General features: G+C 37.2%; 1 protein-coding gene across 1 annotated transcript in view; it reads right to left on the bottom strand.

Moving 5' to 3' along the window:
- DNAH11 (dynein axonemal heavy chain 11) overlaps positions 1–27775 on the bottom strand; it is a 333679-nt gene that overhangs the window by 288475 nt on the left and 17429 nt on the right. Inside the window, exons 5-8 of the mRNA XM_059933975.1 lie at positions 26973–27072; positions 24188–24399; positions 17305–17538; positions 15914–16081 (exon numbers count right to left, since the gene is read on the bottom strand). Of these exons, the coding sequence (XP_059789958.1) occupies positions 15914–16081; positions 17305–17538; positions 24188–24399; positions 26973–27072 (714 nt within the window). The remainder of the gene's footprint in view (positions 1–15913; positions 16082–17304; positions 17539–24187; positions 24400–26972; positions 27073–27775) is intronic.

Below are 27775 nucleotides of genomic sequence, written 5' to 3'. Positions count from 1 at the left end.
ACCTAAAGAAGTCCTTTGTTACCACCATAAACTGAGCCTCCTCTTATTAATAATAATAATGACAGCTAACATTTATTCAATTCTATTCTAAATGCTTTACATTATTAACTCAATTCTAACCACATGATGTAGGTAATATTTTTCCATTTTGTAGGCAACAAAGTAAACTCAAAGAAGTTTAATGCCCACAATCTTACCCCTAGTTAATGGCAGGGCCAGAATTTAAAGCCAGGTAACCTGGCTCCAAAGTCCACACTCCAAGCATGATCCTGGATGTTTGCATGAAGGAATGCACCTTATGCTGAATTGAACACACACTATAAAACAGTGTAACGGCAAAGTTCTAGAGCACTATGTGTCATATACAACAATGTCATATTTAGCATCAAGAGGAAGTCTCCACTTATGAATTAGGGCCAAACAGTCTCTTCATTCAAGGATCACTGACTTTTAAAAGTAAACACAAATGCCCAACAAGTTGTAAACAAGCCTAACTTACTCTTCTTCTCAGTATGGCAACAAAGAACATACAACTTAAGATCCTCAAAGATTATTTGAACCATCAGCAAATAATATCTCAGGGAGGGAACAAACATTCATTTCCATAATTGATATCTCTCCTAACCTCTTTTTTGTCACTCAACCTGAATTCAGAACTGCTGATAGAACTTCTCCCCTAGAAAGTCCCGTAGATAATACAAATTTATTTTATACAAATCAGAACTCATCATCCTCGCTATAAAGCCACTCCTCATTCTGTAAACCCTAATAGAAACTTTGGCAATCTCTTTGACTTCTTCCTCTCTTGGTCAACTGCTGTCAATCTTTTCTCCTAACAACCTATTCTTCATTAGTCCAAGCATCACCCTCCAGATCACCATTACCATTTAGCTGGATTTCTGTTAACCATTTTCTAACTACTCTCTTTGCCTTTAATCTCATCTCTCCCATCATTCTCCTAACTGCAATCTAAATAAGCTTTCTAAAATAGAAATCTTACGTCACTCTCATACTCATAATCCACCATTATCTCAACTCAGAATCCTTCATTTCTTAGGGTAAAGTCTAAAAGTCTTAACCTCATCTACAAGCCCTTTGTGATCTGGATCCTACTTACTGCTCCCAACTATTCCACTACCTCTCTCCCTTTCATACGCTAGGATCTGGCCACACCTGCCTTATCATACTCATTCTCTGTGTGTAATACAATTTTCTGCTCATCATTTTCTTTTCACCTACTCCTCACCTGCTTCATTTCTATTTTTTTTTTTCAGTTCCATTTATCTTGCAAGTATTGTCTCAGTTTCCCTTTCACCTCCTCTGGAAAGGGGCCCTTCACAAATGCTCCCACAGTACTCTGTACTTTTCATACCCTAGCACTAAGCACACTGTAAAATTGCCAACTTGGATTCTCCCCCTGGATTTTAAACTATGAGTATAGTAGCCAGGTTTCTTTTCACAGTGACAGTGCCAATATTTAATGAGGTTCCCAGCACAGAGCTGTTTCTCAATACTTACTGAAGAATAAACAATATGCTGGTATTACTAAAAACCATTTTTTCTTTATTGTAAAAACTCCAAAATTGCCCTTATTAGTGACGTGGGAAATTTTGAAGTTTTAGCTAGAGAAATGCCACGGTCTGATTTAGCTCCTAAAAGGCAATCAAGTTGCTGTGTGAAGAACAGACCCTGATGGAGCCAAGACAGGGGCTGAAGGAGAGGTTTAGGAGCAAATGCAATAACCCGGGTCAAAGATGAGATCTGGGTATATTTTCAGGGTTTATCTGATAGAACCTGATGTTTATCATAAGAAAGGAGCAAGATCATGGATGACTCCAAGGTTTTGTACTAAGTAGTACATTATATGGACTATTTAATGAGTTGGAGAAGACAAGGAAGAATAGGTATGAGGAGAGGTAAAGCAGGGGTTCAGTTTTGCATGTTGGTGACATCTATTAAGTATCTAAGTGGAGATGTTGAGTAGGCAGCCGAATATATGCTATGCGTTTGGGATTTAGGAAGGTCCTTTCCATTATGTAAAATGTCCTTTAGGCTTTTGGTAGATACTCTTTTATCAATTTGAGGAAGTTCCCCTCTATTCCTATTTCTAAGAGTTTTTATCATGAATGGATGTGGAATTTAGTCAAAAATTTAATACATCAAAGTTTTTAAATTACTAAACTATCACAAAGGAGGCAAGAATATACAATGGAGAAAAGACAGTCTCTTCAATAAGTGGTGCTACAAAAACTGGACAGCTACATGTAAAAGAATGAAATTAGAACACTCCCTAACACCATATACAAAAATAAACTCAGAATGGATTAAAGACCTAAATGTAAGACTGGAAACGTAAAATTCTTAGAGTAAAACACAGGCAGAACACTCTCTGACATAAATCACAGCAGTATCTTTCTGGATCTACCTCCTAGAGTAAAGAAAATAAAAACAAAAATAAACCAATGGGACCTAATTAAACTTAAAAGCTTTTGCACAGCAAAGGAAACCATAAACAAAACGAAAAGACAACCCACAGAAAAGGAGACAACATTTGCAAGCTACCGACAAGGGATTAATCTCCAAAATATAAAAACAGCTCATACACCTCAATATCAAAAAAACCCAAACAACCCAATTAAAAAATGAGCAGAAGATCTAAACAGACATTTCTCCGAAGAAGACATACAGATGGCCAAAAAAGCACACGAAAAGATGTTCAATGTCACTAATTATTAGAGAAATGCAAATCAAAACTGCAATGAGGTATCACCTCACACAGGTCAGAATGGCCATCATCAAAAAATCTACAAACAATAAATGCTGGAGAGGGTGTGGAGAAAAGGGAAAACACTCCTACACTGTTGGTGGGAATGTAAATTGGTACAACCATTATGGAGAACAGTAGGGAGGTTCCTTCAAAACTAAAAATTGAGCTACCATATGATCCAGCAATCCCAACTCCTGGGACTATATCCAGAGAAAACCACAATTCAAAAAGACACATGCATCCCAATGTTCATTACAGCACTATTTACAATGGCCAAGACATGGAAGCAACCTAAATGTCCATTGACAGAGGAATGGATAAAGAAGATGTGGTACATATGTACAATGGAATATTATTCAGCCATAAAAAAAGAATGAAATAATGCCATTTGCAGCAACATGGATGGACGTGGATATCATCACACTAAGTCAGACAGAGAAAGATAAATATCATATGGTATCATTTATATATGTAATCTAATAAAAAAAATGATGCAAATGGGGAATTCCCTGGCAGTCCAGCGGTTAGGACTCTGTGCTTCCACTGCAGGGGGCACAGGTTTGATCCCTGGTCAGGGAACTAAGATCTTGCATACAGTGCAGTGTGGCCAAAAAAAAAAAAAAAGATACAAATGAACTTATTTACAGATCAGAAACAGACTCACATATTTTGAAATCAAACTTGTGGTTCCCAAAGGTGAAACGTGGAGGGAAGTGATAAATTAAGAGATTGGGATTGACATATACATGCTACTATGTGTAAAATAGATAATTAATAGGAACCCACTGTATAGCACAGGGAACTCTACTCAATATTCCGTAATAACCTATATGGGAAAAGAATCTGAAAAAGAATGGATAGAAATATGTATAACTGACTCATTTTTGCTGTACGCCTGAAACACAACATTGTAAATCAACTATACTCCAATAAAAAAAATTTTTTTTTAATTAATTTATTCTTTTTTAATGCTATTCTTGTCTGCTTACATTCTTTTTATTTATGTATGTATGTATGGCTTTGTTGGGTCTTCGTTTCTGTGCGAGGGCTTTCTCTAGTTGTGGCAAGCGGGGGCCACTCTTCATCGCGGTGCACAAGCCTCTCACTATCGCGGCCTCTCGTTGCCGAGCATAGGCTCCAGATGCGCAGGCTCAGTAATTGTGGCTCACGGGCCGAGTTGCTCCGCGGCATGTGGGATCGTCCCAGACCAGGGCTCGAACCTGCGTCCCCTGCATTGGCAGGCAGATTCTCAACCACTGCGCCACCAGGGAAGCCCTCCAATAAAAATTTTTAAAAATTTTAATGCATCGATTAACACAATTATGATATTTTTCTTCTTTCACCTGTTAATATTGGGATTACACTGATTTTCAAATATTGAACCAGCCTTGCATCCCTAGAACAAACACCCTATGGACATGGTGTAGAATTCTTTTTGTATACTGTGGAATTCGATTTGCTAATAATTTAAGGATTTTGTACCTATATTTATGAGGGATAAGAGCTTGCACTTTTCACTTCTTTGCACTGTCTTAGCTGGTTTTGGCAGCAGAGTAAAACCTACTAGCTTTATAAAACAAGTTGGGAAGTGTCCCCTTCTCTTGTATTTCTGGAAGAGATTGTGTGGAACTGGTGTCACAGGTATAACTTGGTGACATTGAAGGTTTGGTACCAGACCACTGAAATGAAGCAGTTACCACAATAAAGCAACTCACATGAATTTTTTGATTTCCCAATGTACATAAGAGTTATGTTTACACTATACTGTAGCCTATTAAGTGTGCAACAGCATTATGTCTAACAAATGTATATACCTTAATTGAAAAATACTTTATTACTAAAAATTATTAACAATCTTCTGAGCCTTCAGTGAGTCACAATAATAACAACAAAGATCACAGATCTATCACAGATGACCATAACAAATACAGTAATAACAAAAAAGTTTGAAATATTGTGAGAACTACCAAAATGTGAGAGACACGAAGTGAGCAAATGCTATTGGAAAAATGATGCTCAACACAGGGTTGCCATGGACCTTTGATTTGTTAAAAAAAAAAAGAAAAAATTCGAGGTGTGCCTGTAATTCTTAAATATTTGGTAAAATTCTCCTAGGAACAACCTCAGCATGAACATTTTCTTCGGGGGAGTTTTTAATCACAAATCCAATTTCTTTAATAGTTATAGTGTTATTCAAATTATCTCACTCTCACAAGAAAAAATTTATGTGTGACAACAGATGTTAAGTAAACTTACTGTGACAATCATTTCATAACATATACATGTACCATATTATTATGTTGTACACCAGTGGCCCCTAACCTTTTTGGCACCAGGGACCAGTTTCGTGGAAGACCATCTTTCCACAGACCAGGCCGGGGTGGGGGATGGTTCAGGTGTTAATCTGAGAGATGGGGAGTGGCAGATGAAGCTTCACTCGCTCATCTGACACTCACCTCCTGCTGTGCGCCTCGGCTCCTAAGAAGCCGTGGACCAGGGACCTGTTGCACACTAAAACTAATACAATGTTACATGTCAATTATATCTCAATTTAAAATATTTATTTCATACTGAGTGAGTTGTGGTAGTTCTAATTTTTTGAGGAATTGGTTCATTTCATCTAAGTTATCAAACTTATGTGTGTAAATGTTATTCTTTTGTTTTTTGGTATTCCCCATTATTTTTTTGATATCTGTCAAGAATGTAATTGTAGCTATTTTTTACTCCTGATATTGGTAATTTGTCTTTTTTTCTTTGTAGTCTTGCTAGAGCTTTGTCTTTTCAAAGAACTAACTCTTACTTTCACTGACTTTTCTCTATTATTTGTTTTCAATTTCATTGATTTCTGCTCTTTCTTCTGATTGTTTCCTTCTTTCTGATTGATTTGTATCTATTTGTTCTTTTTTTCTAGGTTCTTAGGGTGGAAACAGATTATTGATTTGAGATTTTCTTCTTTTTTAATGTATGCATTTAGTGCTATAAATATCCCTCAGAACTGCTTTAGCTGTTCCCACAAATTTTGATATACTGTATTTTCATTTTCCTTCAGTTCTCTATATTTTATTTCTCTTGAGACTACTTCTTTGATTCATGGAATATTTAGAAATGTGATCTTTAAATGTTTAGAGATTTTCCTGTTAGGTTTCTGCTATTGATTTCTAGTTTGATTCCATTGTCATCAAGGAACATACTATGTAGGATATCATATCTTTTAAATTTGTTGAGGTTTGTCTTATGGCCCAGGATATGGCATATCATGGTACATGTTTCACAAGCACTTGAAAATAATGTGAATTCTACTGTTGTGGCATGGAGTGTCTTATAAATGTCAATAGATCCTCTTGGTTGATGGTATTGAGTTCTTTTATATCCTTGCTGATATTTCATCTAGTTGTTCTTTCAATTGCTGAGAAGGAAGCACTGAAGTCTCCAACTAGAATTGTGGATTTGTCTATTTTCCTTCGCAGTTCTACCAGTTTTTGCTGCTCTGTTGTTTGATGCATACACATCTAGGATTGCTATGTCTTCTTGGTAGATTTACCCTTTCATTTTATCATTACATAATGTCCCTTCCTGGTATTCTTTTTTTTTTTTTTCCTGCTATGAACTATACTTTACCTGATATTTATATAGCTATTACTGCTTTCCTTACTGCTATCCTTTGATTAATGTTTGCATGATATGTCTTTTTCTGTTTACTTTTAATCTGCATATATGACTATATTTGAAATGAGTTTCTGAAAGAAAACATATAATTTGGTCACGTTTTTTAATCCACTCTGCTAATCTCTGTCTTTGTATTGGTGCACTTATACCATTTACATTTAATGTAATTATTACCATGTTAGGGTTTAAGTCTGCCATTTTATTTGCTGTCCATTTGTTCTGTTTTTTCTTCTTTTTCTGCAACTCTACTTGAAATTTTTTAACATTATATTTGATGTATCTATAGTGTTTTAAGTTTGTCTCTTTATATTGCTCTAGATATTACTTTATTACATTATATATACATCAGTTATCACTGTCTAATGTTGCCATCTATCATCAGTTCAAGTAAAGTATAAAATCTTACCTCCCACAACCAATGAGTCAAGGAAGAAATCATCTAGGAAATTAAGAATACACTGAGACAAATGGGGAAAAAATCCAACATACTCAAACTTAGGGAATGCATCAGAAGCAGTGTTAAGAGAGGATATTTATCACTGTAAACACATACATTAAAAAAGAAGGATCTCAAATGAATAACCTAATTTTATATCTTATAGGAGTTGAAAAAGAGCAAACTAATCCCAAAGCTAGCAGAAGGAAGAAACAAAAATCAAGATTGGAATAGAGATAAGGAAGTAAACAACAGAAAAATAGAGAAAATCAACAAAACCAAAAGTTTGCTCTTTGAAAAAAAAAATGAAATTGACATTTAGCTAGAGTGACTAATGAAAAAAGAGAGAAACTCAAATTACTAAAATGAATGCTGTGTAATTCAGAAATAAAAAGGATTATAATAATATGCTATGAACAAGTGTACACCAAACTCTATAACACAGATGAAATGAACAAACAGAAACATACAACCTACCAAGACTGAATCGTGAAGGAAAGAAAAACCGAATAAGCTTATAACTAGTAAGGAGATTTAATCAGTAATCAAAAACATTTCAACAATAATAAAAAAGCCTAGGACCAGACAGCTTACTGATGAATACCACCAAACATTTAAAGAAGAATTAATACCAATCTTTCTCAAACTCTTCCAAAAACAATTGAAGATATAACACTTCCTAACTCATCCTATGAGGTAAATATTGCCCTAAAACCAAAGCCAAATAAAGACACTACAAGAAAACTACAGACTGGTATTCCTTATAAATAATGATACAAACACTCTCAACAAAAACTAGCAAACAGAATCCAGCAGCATACTAAAAGGATCACACACCATGACCAAGTGGATTTATTCCCAGAATGCAAGGATGGCAAATAAAAATCAATGGTAGTAGACCACATTAACAGAATGAAGGAAAAAGACCACATGATCATCTCAATTGATGTAAATTTTAAAAAAAATCAACATCCTTTAATGATAAAAACACTAAATAAACTAGAACTGGAAGGAAACTTCCTTAACATGCTAAAGGCCATCTATGAAGAACCCACAGCTAACATCATACTCTGTGATGAAAGACTAAAAGATTTCCCCCTATGATCGGGAACAAGGCAAGGATGTTCCACTTCCACCACTTCTAGTCATACTAGCTAGGGAAACACTAGCTAGAGCAATTAGGTGAGAAAAAGAAATAAAAGGCATCCAAACCGAAAAGGAATAAGTAAAACTATCTCTGTTAATACATGACATGATTTTATACTTAGAAAATTCTAAAGATTCTGCACCAAAAACAAAACAAAAAAGAAAACAAAACCACTATTAGAGGTAATTCAGCAAAGTTGCAGGATGCAAAATCAACATGCAAAAATCAGTTGCACTTCTATACATTAGTTATGAGCAACAAAGTTGGATCCTTACCTTACAAGATATACAAAAATTAACTCAATATTTATCAAAGACCTAAACGTAAGAGCTAAAAGTATAAAACTCTTAGGAGAAAAAACTGGAGACAATCTTCATGACATTGGATTTAGCAGTCATTTCTTGGATATGACACTGAAAGCATAGGCAACAAAAGAAAAGATAAATTTGACTTCATCAAAATTAAAAACTTTTGTGCATCAAAGGACACTACCATGGGTGTGAAAAACAACCCACGGAATGGAAGAAAGTATTTTCAAATCATACATCTGATCAGGGGTTAATGTCCAGAATATAAGAACTCCTGCAACCCAACAACAAAGGAATCCAATTCAAAAATGAACAAAAGACTTGAACAGACATTTCTCCAAAGGCATAAAGATGGCCAATAAACACATGAAAAGATGACCAACATCACTAATCATTATGGAATGCAAATCAAACCACAATGAAATATTACTTCATGGCCAGTAATATGGCTATTATCCAAAATAATGAAAAATAATAAGTGTTGATGTGGATGTGGTAACATCGGAATCCTGCATTACTGGTGGGAAGACAAAATAGTTCAACCACTATGGAAAACAGTTTGGAAATTCCTCAAACAGTTCAAAATAGAATTACCATATGATCCAGCAATTTTAATCCTAGGTATGTATCCATAAGAATTGAAAGCAGGGATGACACAGATACTCGTTCAACAACGTTCATAGCACCATTATTCACAAGAGCCAAAAAGGTGAGCACAACCAAGCATCGATCAATAAATGAATAAACAAAATCATATATATATATATATATATATATATATATAAATAAAATAGATTTAGCCTTAAAAAGGAATGAAATTAAAAAGGATGATTTAGCCTTAAAAAGGAATTAAAGGAAATTGTGACACATGCTACAATATGGATGAACCTTAAAGGCTTATGCTAAGTGAAATAAGCGACACACAAAAGAATTATTTCGAGTCCACGCATATGAGGTATCTAAAATAAATAAATTCATAGAGAGAGAAAGTAGAACAGACATTACCAGGTACCAAGGGTAGGGGGCAATGAAGAGTTATCATTTAATGGTTGTAAAGTTTTTGTTTGGGATGATGAAATGTTCTGGAAGTGGATAGTAGTGACAGTTGCACAACATTGCGAATACACTTAACACCACTGAATTATACTCACAAACGGTTTAAATGCTAAATTCAAAGTAAAATACATTTTACCACAATTTTTTATAAAGAAAAAAAACCTTCCTTCTATTTTGATCCCTTTACTCTCTTCCATTTATAATATAATGGTCTTAAATACTTTCTCTACATACATTTAGAACCACAGAGAAGATTATAATTTTTGCTTCCACCATGAAACATGATTTAGAAAACTCAAGAGGAGAAGGAAATTCTATTGTATTTACACTTATTTCTGCATACCACATTCTTCCTGCTGTTCCAAGGTTCCCTTCTTTATCACCTCCTTTCTGTATTAAGAACTTCCTTTAGCCATTCTTTAAGGATCAGTCTACTGGTGACAAATTATTAGTTTTCTGGGGGGTTTTTTTTTGTCTAAGAATTTCTTGATTTCCCCTTTATTCTTGAAGGGTATTTTTCACTGGGTAGAGAATTCTGAGTTAACAATTCTTTTCTTTTAGCACTTAAAAATATTTTGCCATTTCCTTCTGGCCTTCGTGATTTCTGATAAGAAAACCATTGTCATTCAAACCATTTTTTCCGCTTTGGTAAGTTGTTCTTTCTCTCTACTTCTGAGATTTTTTTCTTTATCTTCAGTTTTCAGGAGTTTAATTATGATGTGTCTTGGCATGGATTTCTCTGGGTTTATCTTTCTGCCGCTGATTTCCTCTTGAATCTGTAGGTTTATGTCTCATGCCAAATTTAGGAGGTTTCCAGCTACTTCTCTGAGACTTTCAGCTTCATGGTCTTTCTCCTCTCTTTCTGGAACTTTGAGGACACTAGTGCTAGATCTGTTACAGTCTCACAAGTCCCTAAGGCTCTGTTCATTTTCTTTCAGTCTACCTTGTCTGTTGTTCAGACTGAGTGCTTTCTATTGTTCCATCTTGCAGTTCACTGATTCTTTCCTCAGTCACTCCATCCTGACACTGAACTCAATCACTATGCAGTGTATTTTATTTTTTTCAGCTCTAAAATTCCAATTTGTTTTTTATATCTTCTATTTCTTTGCTGAGAATTTCTATTTCTTCACTGAGGTTATTTTTTATTTGTTTCATTATGTTGATAATTGCTTGTTGAAGCATTTTTGGCATGGCTCTGTAAAGCCTGTCAGATAATTCTAACATGTCATCTCAATGGTGACATCTATTAGGTGTCTCTTTTTGTTCAGTTGAGATCTTCCTGGTTCTTGGTATAATGAGTACATTTTTATTGAACCTCGATGTTTTCATACTATGTTTCATATTATGAGACTGGATTTTATTTAAACCTTCCATTTTTGCTAGCATTCTCCAATACTGCTCTGGCCCCTTTACTGTCAAGTGGAGACAGAAGTCCAGCTTCTCCACTCAGCAGCCATTAATACCTAAGGGTGGGGAGCTCCTGTTATGGCTGGCTGTTCCAGTTTCCCATGTGGTCTCCACAGATGTCACAGTACTGGTGACCTGGTTACCATTTGGCCATAGTGAAAGCACTGACTTTCTATGAGGCTTCCTGTGACACTACCTAAGTGGGGTAAAGGACACTGCTGGGTGAGGAAAGAAATTGAGGATTCTCCTGTGTTCTCCACTGACATCACAGAGAGTGAGCTCATAACCGGTTAGCTAGGATCAAAATCATGACTCCCTACTTGGCCATCACTGGTACCACCCCAGTGGAGGTGTGCACTGGGTTGGGTAGCACTTTACAGGTTGGCTGTAAGTCTAGTCTCCCCATACAGTCTTTGCTGGCATGGATGGGGGAAGGGAACAGTTTCTTCTGTGATATTTTTCTGGACTAGAGAGATTGCAGTCTACAAGTTTTCTGTCTTGCCAGGCTGTCCCTTTCTTGAGAGGGATCAGGCTTTAATTGAGGTTTTGTTTTTTTTTTTTTTAAATATTTGTTTCTTTTTTTTTTTTTTTTTTTTGAAATTCACGTTCTTTTTATTTATTTATTTATTTATTTATGACTGTGTTGAGTCTTCGTTTCTGTGCGAGGGCTTTCTCTAGTTGCGGCAAGTGGGGACCACTCTTCATCGCGGTGCGCGGGCCTCTCACCATCGCGGCCTCTCTTGTTGTGGAGCACAGGCTCCAGACGCGCAGGCTCAGTAATTGTGGCTCACGGGCCCAGTTGCTCCGTGGCATGTGGGATCTTCCCAGACCAGGGCTCGAACCCGTGTCCCCTGCATTGGCAGGCAGATTCTCAACCACTGCACCACCAGGGAAGCCCTTTAATTGAGGTTTTTAATGTCCGGGTCCATTGGTGTTTTCCAGGTTGCCACTGTCTTCACCTCTAGGTCTGCATTATTTCAGGCAAGAAGGAAATTCAGCTAACTCATCACTATGTTGTCTTTTGAGTCCATCTGCCTTCTTCTTTTCACCTTTCAGAGTCTTCTTATGGGTCTTTTACACATAGTGACCGGTACCGTAGTTGTACTTAGAGGAAGATGGAAAAGTACATCTACCCCATCTTCCCAAAAGAAGCTCCTAAGTAAAATTTTAAACAATGATATCTACTACTTGAAATAACTTTTAAAAATAAATAATACATAAATTCATGGAATAATATACAATTGTTTTTTTAAAAATAGGTAATGCTATTGCAGTAATACAGAATGACTGCTAAAATATATTAAGTGACAAAAGGTATACATGATCTGTAGAGGAGGCTATGTGTGCAAAAACAGAATTCAAAATACATACACCCATGTATACACTAGTACATGCACCATGTATCACTGGAACATTATATAAGAAACTCATAATTGTAGATGTCCTTGGGGAAGGAAAATGAAAGAATAGGGAGAAAAGCAGGGAGTGAGAAGAAGGGGACTAAATTTTTGCATTTTTGCATATGTTACCTTTCCAAAAGAACAAGTAAGTAATGTTTTTAAATAATAAATTTTACCTTGAAAAGTAAGCAGGCAAGACTTGAAAATCCTGTAGATGACTAATAAGAAATTTATGTAGTTAAAATTTTTAAATGCTACATACTGTAATAGCAAAAGAATTAATAAATACTTCAGGAGACTAGAACAGAACAGAAAACTAATTGTAGGAACTAGAACACGAGCTAGTATAGATTAATAACTACTTTTAAAGTGAATTTTAGATCCTGGAGTAATGGCAGGCTAGGTACCTGGATCAACCTTCCTACTAAAAACTAGCAGGTAAAAGGAAAATAGCCACAGCATCTTGGATCATGCCACCTCAGGGCACAGGTCCTCAGGTGAGTTCCTCCAGTTGCCCCAGATGAACTTATTCCCTTCATTTCTAGGAAGATGCAATGAGGGAGATAAACACTAAAGAATTGACATGGCACAGCAAAAAAAAAAAAGTGCTAGGTTGAGAGTTCTGGGTTGGAATCTCTGTTCCACTCCCTGGAACTGTGTAATCTCAGGTAATTTACATATCCCTCATCTACCTGGGTGGTCACTCTCAGGGTTATAGCTAGAATTAAGCGGGAATGTGTGTAAAGGTTTGGCGTGATGCCTGGCACCCAACACTTGTTCAGTAATTATTAATGGACTCATTAACAGACACTAGTGGAGCCAAGAGGTTACTCTCAAGAATATCCACCATCCTTGGGCTTCCCTGGTGGCGCAGTGGTTGAGAATCTGCCTGCCAATGCAGGGGACACGGGTTCGAGCCCTGGTCTGGGAAGGTCCCACATGCCGTGGAGCAACTAGGCCCGTGAGCCACAATTACTGAGCCTGCACATCTGGAGCCTGTGCTCCGCAACAAGAGAGGCCGCGATAGAGAGAGGCCCGCGCACCGCGATGAAGAGTGGCCCCCACTTGCCGCAACTAGAGAAAGCCCTCGCACAGAAACGAAGACCCAACACAGCCATAAATAAATTAAAAAAAAAAAAAAAAAAAAGATGACTTTCCTCTTAAAAAAAAAAAAAAAGAATATCCACCATCCTTGCTTAGTTATCTAGGGAATTTTATTTAATCAAGCAACACCTCAGAATGTCGGTAAAAACCAAGCTGCTGAGCCTCAAGTCACCTGCCCATCAGTTAAATACAATTAAGAATTATCAAGTTCAGTATGATACAAATTGTTGTCTATATTCACTAACAACAAACTTGCTAAGAGACTACAACTTAATGATTTCCACCACTAAAAAAGAAAGGATAATTATGCAACACGATAGGGGTGCTAATAATCACTACATTGGCTATTAAAATATATAAATGTATCAAATTAACATGCTGTACACCTTAAATGTGCACAATGTTACATGTTTCAATTAAATAAATTAGAAAGCAAGTATCTCCCCCTAATTGTCTGGATCTCAAAGAGTCCCATAGGAAGAAGTCAAAGCAAATACCTAAAGTGACCTTTATATTCAGTATTAATAATTCAGAAACCCAAGAACATTTTTATGGACACATCTGAGAAATCCCCATCTTCTGTAAATAGACCATAGTGGCAGAACTTCTGTCACACCAATAAAGGCTCAAAGCCTGATTGATAGGCTTGAGATTAATGAAGAGAGAGACATAAATAATAGCATTTCCAAAAGCAAATTACCAGTCACTGTTTCTTTAATTTACCAGAACATATATAAACCATTTCTACACCAGAGGGCAGGAAGGCTGACTATGATACACTGGACAGTTACATTAGCACTATTCAATGGGGATCGGGGAATGCAGAGGGGTGTGCGCAGTGGGAGAGGAAAGGCATAGGGGTGGGCATGTGTCATGGGGATACTGTCATGGGGAAGCACCTGTATGAATATATGAGTTTGCAGGTAGTTTGCTAACATAATATCTCCTAAAAATTGCCAGCTGATTTCATCATAAAAACCAGAACACAATGAAACTCAGCTAAAAAGCCCCCAAATGAACAGTTTATTAAGCAAAAATATATAATCATTGCCATATTCTGAGGCAACACTGATAACCAAGACACATTCAAAAAAAGCAAAGGTCATCTTTGACATAAGCACACCAATTAAGTGAACTCTTAGTTAATTCACATTTTGATTTCAAGGAATAACCAAAGTCAAGGAGCTTTTAAATTATATTCTAAAGCAGGATACAGTAATCAGATAAAAGGATGAAGGGGAACTTCGAGGGCAGGTTATCGATGTCTCTAACCTAGATCTGGAGATCACAGGTAAGCCTTGCCCATTTTCTACTAAATACAAATACCAAGCAGATATATATATATATATATATATATATATATATGTGTGTGTGTGTGTGTGTGTGTGTGTGTGTGTGTCAAGAGCAAGTGAATTTTCTATTCTATGTTTGTGACTGTGCAGGGTTTGGGCAGAGACAGGGATAAATTCAGGACCTTTAGCACTACCAGGGAAGCCACATCAGCTAAACCTAGCCATGTCCTCCAACCCTGGCACACTGAAAACCTGCCAGGAGTTGTAATCATGAGCAAATCAAGGCTCTCCTGCAACTCGAATGCACCCGACGGTCCTGTGCACGCTGGGTTTCACGCTCCTCTGCTTAGTTGCTCAGAAGAGCTAAATCAAGCCCCCCCAAGAGTCCCATCCTGTCCATATTCACTGAATGCCTGCTGGGTGCCAGACACCTTACCAGGCTCTGGGGATGAGCTCACGCATCCCCTAGATCATCACCACAGATCTAGGTTTCTCTTTTCCACAAATCAGCAGGACACACAATGGCCATATCTTTCTTACCATTAACTCCACTTCCCAAAAACTGTCAGCAGTTCAGAGGGATTAAGTTTGCTAACCATGTCCTTACAAAGCTAACATACTGTACTTGTACACTTCAGAGAGTCAATTATTTGGCCAAATATACACATAATAGTGAATAAATTCACATTCCACAAAAAACAATGACGATGAGAGGTAATCTTTATTTTTTTTTTGGTACCTGGGATTCACTGTCATGGCAAGCCACTAAAATGAAGCTATTTTTATCCTAGAGCTGCAGGAAATACTCACAGGAACTCCCTGGCTCCTAACCCTCTGGCAGTGACGGAAAACAGAAGCGGCTTAAACCTGAAGGCTTCCCTCTTTTTCAGACAACATACATGTTAATAATATATGTAACGAATGAAGTGAAACTAAATATTCAAGTAGATGAAACATTTACCTAATGATTCAAGAAAAGGCTAAAATAAAACACACAGGTTACACGGACACCAGATAATCAGATCTAAATGAGTTAATATGGAAAGTTCCTTTTCACTATACATCAACAAGAGACAAATCCAGACTGAGGTCCGCTGTTATATTAGAAACAGTTTAAAATATTCTAAACTGAAAATGCAAAAGTTAGGGACCTAACTTCTGGTCCCTGATCTACCACTAAGTAAATGAGAGACCTCTGGCAAGTCATTTCCCCTCTTTCATCCGGGAGAGGTTAGACTGAATGGGACCTATTATCACTGTGACCTACTGTCCCCTTCCCAGCTTTAAAATACGATTCTATGAAATTGAAAACACAAAGATACAGTATTACCATGTTATTGTAATCAGATGGGTCATATGTGCTCTGTTGAAAAATCTTACAGAGTTCCATAAATTCTTCTCTCATCTCGTGGATTTGTCCATTTAAAATTGCTCCCTTGGTACCGCCAAATTCAAGTCTTTCCAGCTTTTCAAATTCCAATATGGTGACAAATATATCCTTTGAAAAAACATCGTAAAGATTTTTCCACCCTCTTGAGTAGGAAAAGAACATTTTAAAGTTTCAGAAAAAGAACATTTTCCAACATTCAAAATCAGTGAGTCAATGGACACTTACATGACAGAAAATGAATATTAATGATTTAACTGAACTAAGTAACTGCCTACCTTTAAAGTCATACTCCCATTTTCACATGGACTGAAAATTATCAAGCCGTACAGGCAACACCTAGCTTACCATAGTTAAACATTTGATTCTCTAATTTCATATCCTTCTAATCATAAGTCAGACGTCTGGGAGAGATCCAAAACTCATTTTCAGCCACCAACACTGCAGTGATGGGCTCTCTTATTGAAAAGGAGCTTAAGAGACTGTTATGAAAGGGTGATGCAAGTTACCCAGAGTCAGGCATTTGGCATTCAAACTTTAAGAGGCATTCAGGCTGCTTAAGTGATGAGAATTTTCAAAACATAAAGCTCTAATTTTGAATGAAATTCAACAAATCTATCAACAAAAAAGCCCAAGCTTGCTAGAAAGAGTTTTACAAAGAAAATAAGGCAGTTCAAAATGAAAAAAAAACAAAAACAAAAACAAAAATCTTAGCCAGTTGGCTCCACACAAGTTGTTGTGTGTAAGTGTTTACATGTATGTAATTCATGTTTGGTTTTTTGGCAGTTAAAACATTTATACAAAGCACATGTTTTCATGTTCTTTTCATCTATTTTTATGAATAGTTGTAATATTTGAATAGTATAACATATATATTTATATACTAAAAGTTACCATGATATTTTAGATTATCAAATGGGTTTTCAGGTATGGAATCCCAATAAAACCATCAAACATGTAAAGGAAAAAAGGGGTTATTTTATAGCTGCCTGATTTACAACCATTTTCTAGGAACATAGTAAGCTGTAGGACAAGGGTCACTGGTACATAGAGATTCACTTATACTCAGTGTAATAAAATAATCAAAAATGAGTTTTTTAAAAAAAGAAGCCAAAGCTTTAAAACTAAACAAAGCTTTGAAACTAAACAAACTAAAGCTTTTACTGTATCTTGATAGCACAGGCCTCGTAAACTTCTCATGAAGATCACCAAGAAAGCAGACTTCCCACCTCCCACCCAAATAGAACAAACTGTTCCCTGAATCATATAAAAAGCTATAGGATTTTCTGAAACAATCTACAATATGAATAAATTACAAGTCAATAAATGAATACCTCTATTTTCATGAAACGGTCGAGAAATTTGTCAAATCTAAGAAACACCAGATGAGACTGGAAATCCCATGGTTTCAGCTCCTTATTTCCCGTAAAATAGCTTGCCAATCCTTTTCTATAGTTAAAAAAACAATTTTTGAAAGTCTTTAAGATGTTAATGGCCACCTGCACCTTTTCCAGAGAGTCTTCAATTTCTCCTCTCAAAAGGTTTTCAGGCAAAAGGTAAGCTAGTGCCTAGGATTCAATGAAAGGAAACAATAATAAGAAAATGTTTAATAGTTTTACTGAAAATGACTGTTTCAATGAACTGTTTTATTTTTTCAGTGAATCATTTTCAAATTACAATGTCTAGAATTGGGCCAGCAATGCTGTAAAACAGGAAACACAAATTCTAGAAATTCAGGCACTTAGGTTTCAATGACATACTTGCATACATTAGAGACATCTACAGGAGATGCTGCAATTTCTGGAATTAAACATTGTGCCAATGACTACATTTTTGCTAAGCTTCAAAGATACAACAACTGTGTAACCAGAATTTGCATGGCTATTCCTGGTAGCAAATATTCTGCACAATTGTTTTTACATATAAAGAAATGTATAAGCCAGGAAGGGAAATCTATCAGATCATGTACTTTAAAAATACGGTCACGTTACCTGGCAGCACAAGGTCACTTGAAAACGTGAGAAAGAGCTAACATAGGTGATTATACCATTGGCAATTATTTTAGGTTAGCAGACTTCTCTTCTGGGGGCTTAAACTCATCATAGGACATAAAATATAGCCAAGATATGCCATATGAACTAGTTCTCAATAGTGGAAATGCAAAGGCGAGAACGATTATAGAAAAACCAGCAGATTCATGTAGCAACTCTCATAGGACCATCATTCAGATCTTCCCTTTGCATATTTGTTATGAACTTTCACAATTTCCCTGTTTAGGAGCCTCAGGAACCTATAAATTCTAACCCTGATGCATCTTCACCTCATATAAATTATAGGTTTAAACTGCACACCTTTAATTCTGCAGTTGCTTAGAAAGTTGTCACAGATCTCAATGGAGAAAGTATTGAAAGCCATTGGGTTCAACATAGCAGATAGAAGAAACGTTTTTCTAAATGTAGACATATTGTCCTCCATCTCCCAATAATGGCTATGGTTTTACATGCAGTATAGACTCTGTGCCCTAAATGTGTAAAGTAGCAAGAGTGTCATTCATTTGGTGTCTAAAAAGCCTACAAACTAGTTCCTTCAATTCTAGCTGTAGATTCCCAACCTATGCTCTTATTTCTCACTCGGGCTGGATGGAAAATTAACCTCTCCCTGAAGGCTGCTAACACTTCACACAGAACAGGGACGAGACCTACCAGTAATCTCTCAGCAACGTGAGTTTTGTAACAGTTTACACATTGGTATGGCTTAGGGATTCCATAGGCCTTCATCTAGATGTATTTTTTACAGTAAACGTGTCCTTTTAGGAAGCTAAAAAAATCTACAGTGGTGACTCCATTGCCCTCTGTTTCAGCAGCCCCCTGTGACCTAACTACCTACATCTGAAGTAACCTCCCTTCAGGCAAGCCATCCTTATATTCATTCCTGTGCTTCTTGTCTGACCCTCACATAGATGAGACAATCACAGCAATTAGCTTTCTGTTCACAGAGCCCACTGTTGAATAAGACCTCCTAAAGACAAGGTTATAGTACTCAACATCCTAGATCAGAAAACCATTCTATATACCCTTTCACTGGGCAGCAGGTTATGCGAAGGGAAAAAGCATCAGCAGGGGCAGGAGGCCTGGCTGTGGTCCAGTTACGGGCCACTAACTGCTTTTGTGACATTAGCTGAATTTTCTCAGAGGATCTCAGTTGCCTTATCTACAAAAAAGGAGAGATGAATTAAGCGAACCTCAAGATTCTTTTTAGCTCCTAACCTCTGAATTCTTTTCTGATTCCCACAGTAGCTCCCTGGAGCACACCCAACCACACCACCTCTCTCTATTCTCTCATACTCAGTAGTATCAGGACAAACCAACAATAAAACCACTGGATTTACGATGAATTGGTCCCACTTCAGAGGCCTTATAAACTAAAATACTGCTAACCAGTTTATTTTATTGATAAGCCAATTAATCAAGTAAGCAATTTATCAATGATAGCGTGTTAGTTTTTTAAGTTAATTTTTATTTTATATTGGAGCACTGTTGATTTACAACGTTGTGATACTTTGATAGCATGTTAGCTTGATGCCTGTCTCCCAGCTTCTTTTGTCTCATTTATGTGCTGTTATGGACTCTTACTTTTGCTCAATCCTACCATCTCTTCTTCAGGCTCAACCTCACAGACTTAAACTCCTCGTCACCTAGGATCTTGTGAATGAGAATATCCACAACAGGGACACCAAGCCACAGAACAGAACAGAGTGGAAGGCCTCGAGTGGTAATGACTCACAATGAACAGGGAGTAGAGTCAGGTAACCAGGGAAGAGAAGCAAGGCACTAAAAAAAGACACCATTACCAAAGCTCAAGTGTGCCATCATCCAAGGTGGTCACATAATGCCTTTTATATGTCTGGACTAAATAACTATGTAAATGGTTACTGTCAGAAAACGAGTAAAGAGAAACACGTTTGCTTTTAAAGTAACAAAGGATTTCTGACCGTGCTTGGAATGCCTAGAAAGATCAGGCAGATGATGACAACGAGTGAAGAAGATCAGGAACAGTGAACAGTGGAGACCATGGTCACCTGGACAGCACGTGACCCATCTAAAGGGGTACATGAAGCTCTAGCAGCTGACTGTGTCAATGGGGATGCAAGAGCCAATGCAGTGAGATCTGACTTTTTAGTAGAGGCTGGGATGTTGGAAATTCAACGAGACCTACTCAATTTAAGCATCAGCAACAATTTTTCTTTTTAAATTTCAAAATACTATGCAAAATAAAAACAGTGCATTGATCCATTAGCCAAAGGCAGTTGACAGAATGCCACCTTATGACTCCTGACGTATAACACAGCAAGGGTTCAAATGTTTCATAAACACGTTGAAGTCTACAGATTCACAGAAACAAAGTACGTGAAAACTATATAAGAAAATTATAAAAGGCACGTAAAATGTGTAACCACACAAATCATGCAACGTACAAAATTAAGAAACAACATGGTACAAGTGTATACCCAATGAATCACTGCAGATTTTTTAAAGCTGGTAAGGCTCAAAGCTGGTGAATTATACTAAAACTTTTTACACATTGATAATAGCAATGCAATTAATATAATCTTTTAAAAAAGAATTTGTAAATATCAAATAGCGTTCAATAGTCATGAAACGATTGTACCCCTTGATCAACATCAGGAATTTATATTAAGCCAATTATCCAAGTTAAGGAAGAGGATTTCTGTATAAAGTTGTTTTCTGCATGTTGTTTATAATACAGGAGGCTGGAAGCAACCTAAATATCCAACAACAGCAATAATTTTTCAAGAAACTAGTAAAAAAAAAAAAAGAATTATATGATAAAATGCATAAATACGTGTAAGTATTGGAAGAAGGAAAATTTTTAAATGCTGAATTTTAGGGTGATAGAACTGCAGGACTATTTCCATTGTTATAAATTTTATGCAATAAGAGTATTTTACAATTATTCATACACCACATATTAATAGTAATTAGAAATAAAAACTTACATTAAAATATGGAACAAAATGAGTAAGAACTCTGTCAGCTGGGTGACCTTGAGAAAGCTATTTATCTTCTCTGAACTTCAGGGTTTTTTTTTTTTTTTTTTTTAAATACAGAAAGTATCTACTAATAGCACCTATATCATAGTGTTGCTAGAGAATTAAATTCGTAGATTCTTGTAAAGGGCTTAGAAGAATTCTGGCAAATAAGAGGCACTATACAGTGCTTGTTAAATAAGTATTAAAAGTAAGTTAGACAGCAAACGACTGGGGGTGGTGGTAGGTGGTGCAGAGTTTAGCTCTTCAGAGAACCCGGGGATGAAAGTTGACTCATTGCCCATTTTTGATTCCTAACATGTTGGGGCAGATTTACTACAAAGTCCACTTGGAGAATCTAGGAAATCAGGTCGACGGAACCTTTGGACATAAGCCAGGAATAGTAACTAAGGAACAAGAGAAACGACATTATTTCCTTGGGAGCTTAGCAAACTCTGGCCATTGACACAGCCTAGGAGCCAGGGATAATAGGTTTATAGGCTTACAGGTAACCAGGGCTCCTTGCAAGCCAACTACAATAGTGAACGACAACCTTTGAGGTTTCTACACTATCAGGGCTTTGCAGTAAAAGTTTGGATCATTCTCAAAATAAGATGAGGATCCCTCAAGAGGGGTTTGGGAAAAGCGGTGGTCACAGTGGTTAATCCTGCAGTAGGGATCAAAGCCTTTCACATGGAGCTCCAAGCCATTAGGACCCAGTGCACTCATTAACAAAAGAGCAAAACTGAGTCTGCACAACAGAGAAACAGAATGAAGCCAGAAGAGATGCTAAAATATAGCAAGGAACAGACTTGTTACCTCCTATCAACAGCTGCAACTATTTTGTAAGGCAAGAGTTTGGAACTAACTTTTACTGAGTCTCTGTTAAATGCCACACTGAGCATTTCATTGAGGTTCTCTCTTTTGATCTTTACAAAAGCCCATGAACAGGGCACTTACAAGCATGGAAAGTGAGGCTCGGAAAAGTGATTTAACTACTCTAAAATGGTTCAACTTGATCTTTTTTTTTCTCAACTGTGCCTCACGGCTTGTGGAATCTTAGTTCCCCGACCAAGAATTGAACCCGGGCCCTCAGCAGTGAAAGCGTGGAGTCTTAACCACTGGACCACCAGGGAAGTCCCCTGGTTCAATTAGATTTGAATCCTGGTTGGTCTGAGCCCAAAGCCCTTTCCATACACCATTCCGCCTCTTTGGAAGCAGACAGGAAGACACACATGCACAACTCAATCTCATACGTATTCCAGAAACGGTAAACTACACGTCAGGAAACCTGTTCTTTAATTTGGATTTCCCCCTAAATGCTCAAGCAAAGTGAGCAAATGATATCTTTCAAGTTTCCATTAATTCACCTGAAAAAGTATCAGGATTAGAATGGAACACAGTTCCCCAACCAGTTTCTGCTACAACACTGTTCTCTTTAATGTTTAGAAAAGCAAGGTTCTGGGGCCTGGGGCAGCAGAAGCTCCAAGCAGCTTGCCCTGTCTATGAGCAGATTTTCAGGGTTCCCAATCCCCTCCAATTTTACCCCACTGTGCAATGAAAATTTTTAAATGTCTATGTGAGTCATGAGGTGAAAACCACTGAGAAGCATTAGACTAGATCAGGGATTTAGGTCAATCACAGTTGCCCACCCTTCTCTGAGCTACTGATGCAGGCCTGTCCAAGATATCCTATCTCCCTGGCCACATGATTGTTCCAGGAGTGAAAATAAAAGCCATTGGTCCAGAATGAAAAACAAAGTCAGCCTCTTTCCAGGGAAGTTCCTCTACTAGAAGGATATCCATCTGGTGCTACCAAAAGCCACCTTGGTTAACACGTGATGAGAGCCTGAGAATCAAGTCAAACACAAACGAGCAAAACAGAGCTTTGAAATTATCATCTGAGTCCCCTGGAGCAAGCTAATCCTCAAGTCTTTGTACTGTTAGACTTCCCAGTTCACATGAACTTAGACACTTCTCTTTTTCTGCTTCAGTTTGCCAGTTGCAGCTGGAAATGATCCAATTCTCATAGGAAGCGCTCTTACTTAGCAACTCAAAGTCTAAGCCATATGCACAGATTCTGATACTCTGGCATCTGTTTTACAAAAACTCCTTAGGTGTAAAGACACACACCCTGATATAGACCCTGCTATGGACTAAAGTGTGACACCCCCTCCAAAAAAGTGCCTGTGTTGAAGCCCTAACCACCACTGTGACTACCTGGAGATAGAAACTTTAGGAGGTAATTAAGGTTAATGAGGTCATTAGGGCGGGACCCTAAACTGACAGGACTGTGGTTTTCTAAAAAGAGGAAGAGGGAGATCTTTCCCTCAGTGTGAGGGTACAGAGAAAAGGCAGCTATCTGCAAGCCAGGAAGAACGCTCTAGTCAGAACACGACCATGACGGCACCTGGATCTGGTCTCCCAGGCTCCAAAAATGTGAGAAAGCAATTCCTGAAAATAAAGCCACACAGCCTGTGGTATTTTGTTACGTCAACTCAAGCAGACTAAGACACACACGCCCTCAATAAACAATCACTGGATGATATGCCCTGCAAGTATCTTTTAGCTCTCAAATTATGAAATATTCTCTGATATTACGGACACAAGAGTAATTAAAGTTCCCACAGGATGAGGAAGCAGTCCAATTTTTTTTTTTTAACATTTTGCAAGTTAAGTGAAGAGTAGAGAAACAATTATAAACAAGATTTTTAAAGATCAACCATGAATCAGAATTCTTTCAATATAATTCTACTACTATTTTTGGAGGATCATTTTTTTTCTGCCAGATTCTCTTAACTTACTTCCCTTTCCAAAAGTCTTCCCTCAGCCAGTGTTCCTGTGGAAACCAAAGGGAAAGCTACAAAGAAAGTACTACGTGTGCGTGCCTTTTATTAGAAGCTGCCTTAAATCTCTTTTGAAGAAAGGTAGGATATTAAACAAACAGAATCCAGTAACAACCTGTCCCTTGACTGTATCTGACTTATTTCCAGAGCTCCTTTGCCTTTTAGGATAGAAAGTCATCTGGCCTTTGTTACCATAAAAGTCTTATGAAAAAAGAAAAGGGAAAAAGGTGTTCTGTACACTGGATTTATTCATTCCTCCTTGATCTCATAAAACCTACCACACGGCAATAATTCTTATCGTTCCTATTTTTTTCAGGCTACATACCCGGTCAACGAAGAGATTACAAAACTCTTGCAATAGTACTATAACCCGAACAGGGGTATTATAAAACGTGGAACGACTCCAGATCAGACAGATGGTATGAAATAACGGGGCAATTAATACACCAGTCTGTGGGAATTCCGTCTCCTGGACACGTTGAAGGTGTCTCCTCAGGGGTCTCAGGTAAAGTTCCACGTCTTGGGCTTCGAGAAGAGCTGAAAGGAAACCACCGTTAATGTGAGGCAGCCTCTTTTATCTGAAGTCACTTCACAAGGTCAAGAGAACAATGCAAAACAACATGGCTGTACTTAAATGCTGCCTCTTTCTTTTTATATCACTTACCGTACCATTGACACAGGACAGGTTAGGAAGGCTTTCGACACTGTCCGGCTGTAACAACCCTTCAAAGAGAGCCCAGGCGTAGTTACTCACAAGTATATTCCGACTGAAGACTCACCAGCACCATCACCAGAAAGTTAATTCCTCCCACGCACTTGGTACCAGCACAACTGAATCATTTATTATCTCATTCTAGTGTCCTATAAGAGTAACTCATACCATGAAAAATTTTCCATTATATTATTATCCACAGTGTAACTACTGAAATTGTCGAGCATGGGTGATGAAAATATTGTGAACTAGACAGAGGCAATAGTTATGGGATATTGTGAATTCACTAAATGCCACCAATCTGTACACTTTAAAAACTTTTTTTTAATGTTATGTGAATTTTACCTCAATTTAAAAAATTGTTATGCATGGTAGGAATAAGGAATACTTTTTTAAAAAGCTATATATGAAGACAACACTGAAATAGTTATGATTAGTTACTGTTTAATCTAATCCAAATTTTCTCTTGATTAAAACTGGTCCTTTTAATGTACCCTAAATGGATCTCCATCAGACTTCATTGTACTCCTGAGGCTACAAATACCTTTGATTAACTGAAAATGGGCTTTATTTATGAAGGTAGGGAATGAAGGAAAGTAAATTCCTTATTTTCTGGTGTTATCCCAAAAGACTCCTGTCAGAAATCAAAAACAAAACAAACTGCCAGACTTTTTTTTTTTTTTTTTTTTTTTTGGCTGCCAGAGTCAGGTATGCACCCACCCACGTTGCTCTATTTGACATGTAACCAATTAATCTCTCCACCTAACAATAAAGACCTGGGAAGAAAGAGAGGGTCCAGGAACTATTTTTTCCTCAGACACACTCATGTTTTGAAATTAGTGTGTTTTCAACAGCATTAATTTCAAAATCCAATAATTCCATGTAAAGGTAAAGTGCCCTTAAAATGTGATAAACACTTCTAGTGATTTTACAAAGCCTCGACTAGGTCTTTGGGAGAGCCTTCTACCTCTAACTGAGAATGGCTTTGGGCCACTTGTTCTACTGAGAGTGTTTTCTCCTGAATCTCCAGTTCATATGCTCAAAAGGCTCTGAGGACCCCTGGGATTCATTCCTGGAGTTTTATCCACAGAAAATGTGACTCTTACTACCAGAAAAAAATGCAAGCAGCTTCTGTGTATTGAGGGTACACTTACTATGTGCCTAGTACTCTGTGCACTGTATATTAGGTCTTCAATTCATTGGTTCTCAGCCAGGGGAGGTTTCCCCCCAAGGGTCACTTGGCAATGTCTCGAGACATTTTTTGTTGTCACAACGGGCATGGGGGGAGTGGATAGAGGCCAAGCATGCTGCTAAATACCCCGCAATGCACAGGGTGGTTCCCCACAACAAAGAATTATCCCGCCCAAAACGTCAGCGGTGACAAGGTTGAGAAATGGTGCTCTAATTCTTGCAACAATTATACAAGGAAGGTGTCAGTATGCCAAGCTGGCCAACAGAAACCAGGGACGCAGCAAATTTAAGATGTACTGAGTGGATCTGGGATAGAAATCCAGACCTAATGCCCTCTTGTCTTAAGGCCTCTTTTCAAACAGAGTTCATGGAGAAAAGCCTGAAGAGATAGCAAAACATTTTCAAAGTAGATTTTAAGTATTTCCTAACCTTCCACATGTTACATAGGAAAAAATTTAAAAATAATTTTCTCATGTTAGAAACAAAAACAAGCTATTGGGCCATGTTATCTTACAATTTTATCGTTTAAAACTTTAGTATCATGGATCATATCTGTATTTGCTTACACATGTCTAAAGAAACAGAAATAAAAAAAATTACGGAGGGGTGTTACACCTGGGCGAGGTTGAAACTGGGTACTGAGAAGGAGACTTTTCACTTATACAATTTCCTTTTTAAATTAAAAATACCTGTTTATAATTTCTGGTTTTTAACAATGTACATGTATTACCTGTTCAAAATTCAACAAACAAACCCTCCTCTCTGTGTGCTTAATCTTCACCAAAACTTCAATGATGACTTCGTGTTCTTATGAGTTAAATAAATAGTGAATGTTAAGCAAATTCAGAGATTCTACTGGGGAGTCACTGGACTAACTGCAGCCCAACTGTTGATTAGAAAACCTCCATGCTGGGCATTCAACGACCCGCTGCTAAATACCAAAGGCCTTTCCCCTCCACACACATACACTCTCATTGAAAGTTCAATCTAGAGCCTCTTTGGTAGGTGCTTACTATATACCCGAAAAATAGTTTAATATAGCCGGAGAATAAACTGCAGATAATTAAGACGGACTTATCATTAGAAGAGTCAAGTGCAGTCATTTCATGAGCACGCTAAGGGTAGAAGGGTAGAGGAGGCTGAGCAGACAGGCAGGAGTCAGATCAGGAGGGACCACTGATGCCAGGCCGAGGAATACGAGTCTTACCATTTTTCACAGCCATGAAGATATCCTTCAAAGTTGGAAAATAGCTGCTTTGCTTATTTTTCAGGATCTTAACCATTTTGAGGACAATGGGAGCCTGAAGCTAAATTGAAAAATATATATATATAAGCTAGATTAATGACTAAATAAATGCACTCTGCAATAAAATATTTAAATTATATTCCATTCATGCACAATACACACAGTATTTAATACGCAAAGACATACCTGGTTTCAAGTTAAAAATAATTTTTAAAATAATTTTTTTCCTTAAGCCTGTATGTTATTTTACATTTATAGCTCTTAATTTGAATTTTCAAAAAGCCTGTTAATATACATTTTATTATACATGTAAAATATTAACTTTTCCGTATAAAATCTGTTTCAGAAAATCTCTAAGAGATAGGTGAATATGTGAATGAATGTCTTCGTTTTTAGAACATTAAGCTGAATAACTTCTAATGGCAAACACCAGCAGAGGAACCAGTTAGTTCTTCCAAAGTTGCATCTCTCCACTAAGCAAAATCTACTCCTTTCCCAAATTAATTACATCAACTAGATTAATTAAATCTTACAATCTTCAACATTTCCCTTGGGAACTACTCTTTCTTTGCCACAAAGTGTTTCCAATTACTGTCAAAATAGTCTGAAAAAGGCAAAATTACTTTTAATCCCCATTAATTTTAAGAATGCATACCATACAGAACTTTGGAATAAGAAAACGGACAATTAAGTCGTTCAAAGATAGTGTTTTAAACCTTTAACGTTACTGGAAATCATGGCTTTGGAGTCCAAATTCTACAACT

The sequence above is a fragment of the Balaenoptera ricei genome, chromosome 9, assembly GCF_028023285.1.
Source record: "Balaenoptera ricei isolate mBalRic1 chromosome 9, mBalRic1.hap2, whole genome shotgun sequence".
In the NCBI taxonomy this organism is placed as follows: domain Eukaryota; kingdom Metazoa; phylum Chordata; class Mammalia; order Artiodactyla; family Balaenopteridae; genus Balaenoptera; species Balaenoptera ricei.
Note: the sequence above shows the minus strand (reverse complement) of the source record. Positions and strands in the feature narration are given on the sequence as shown.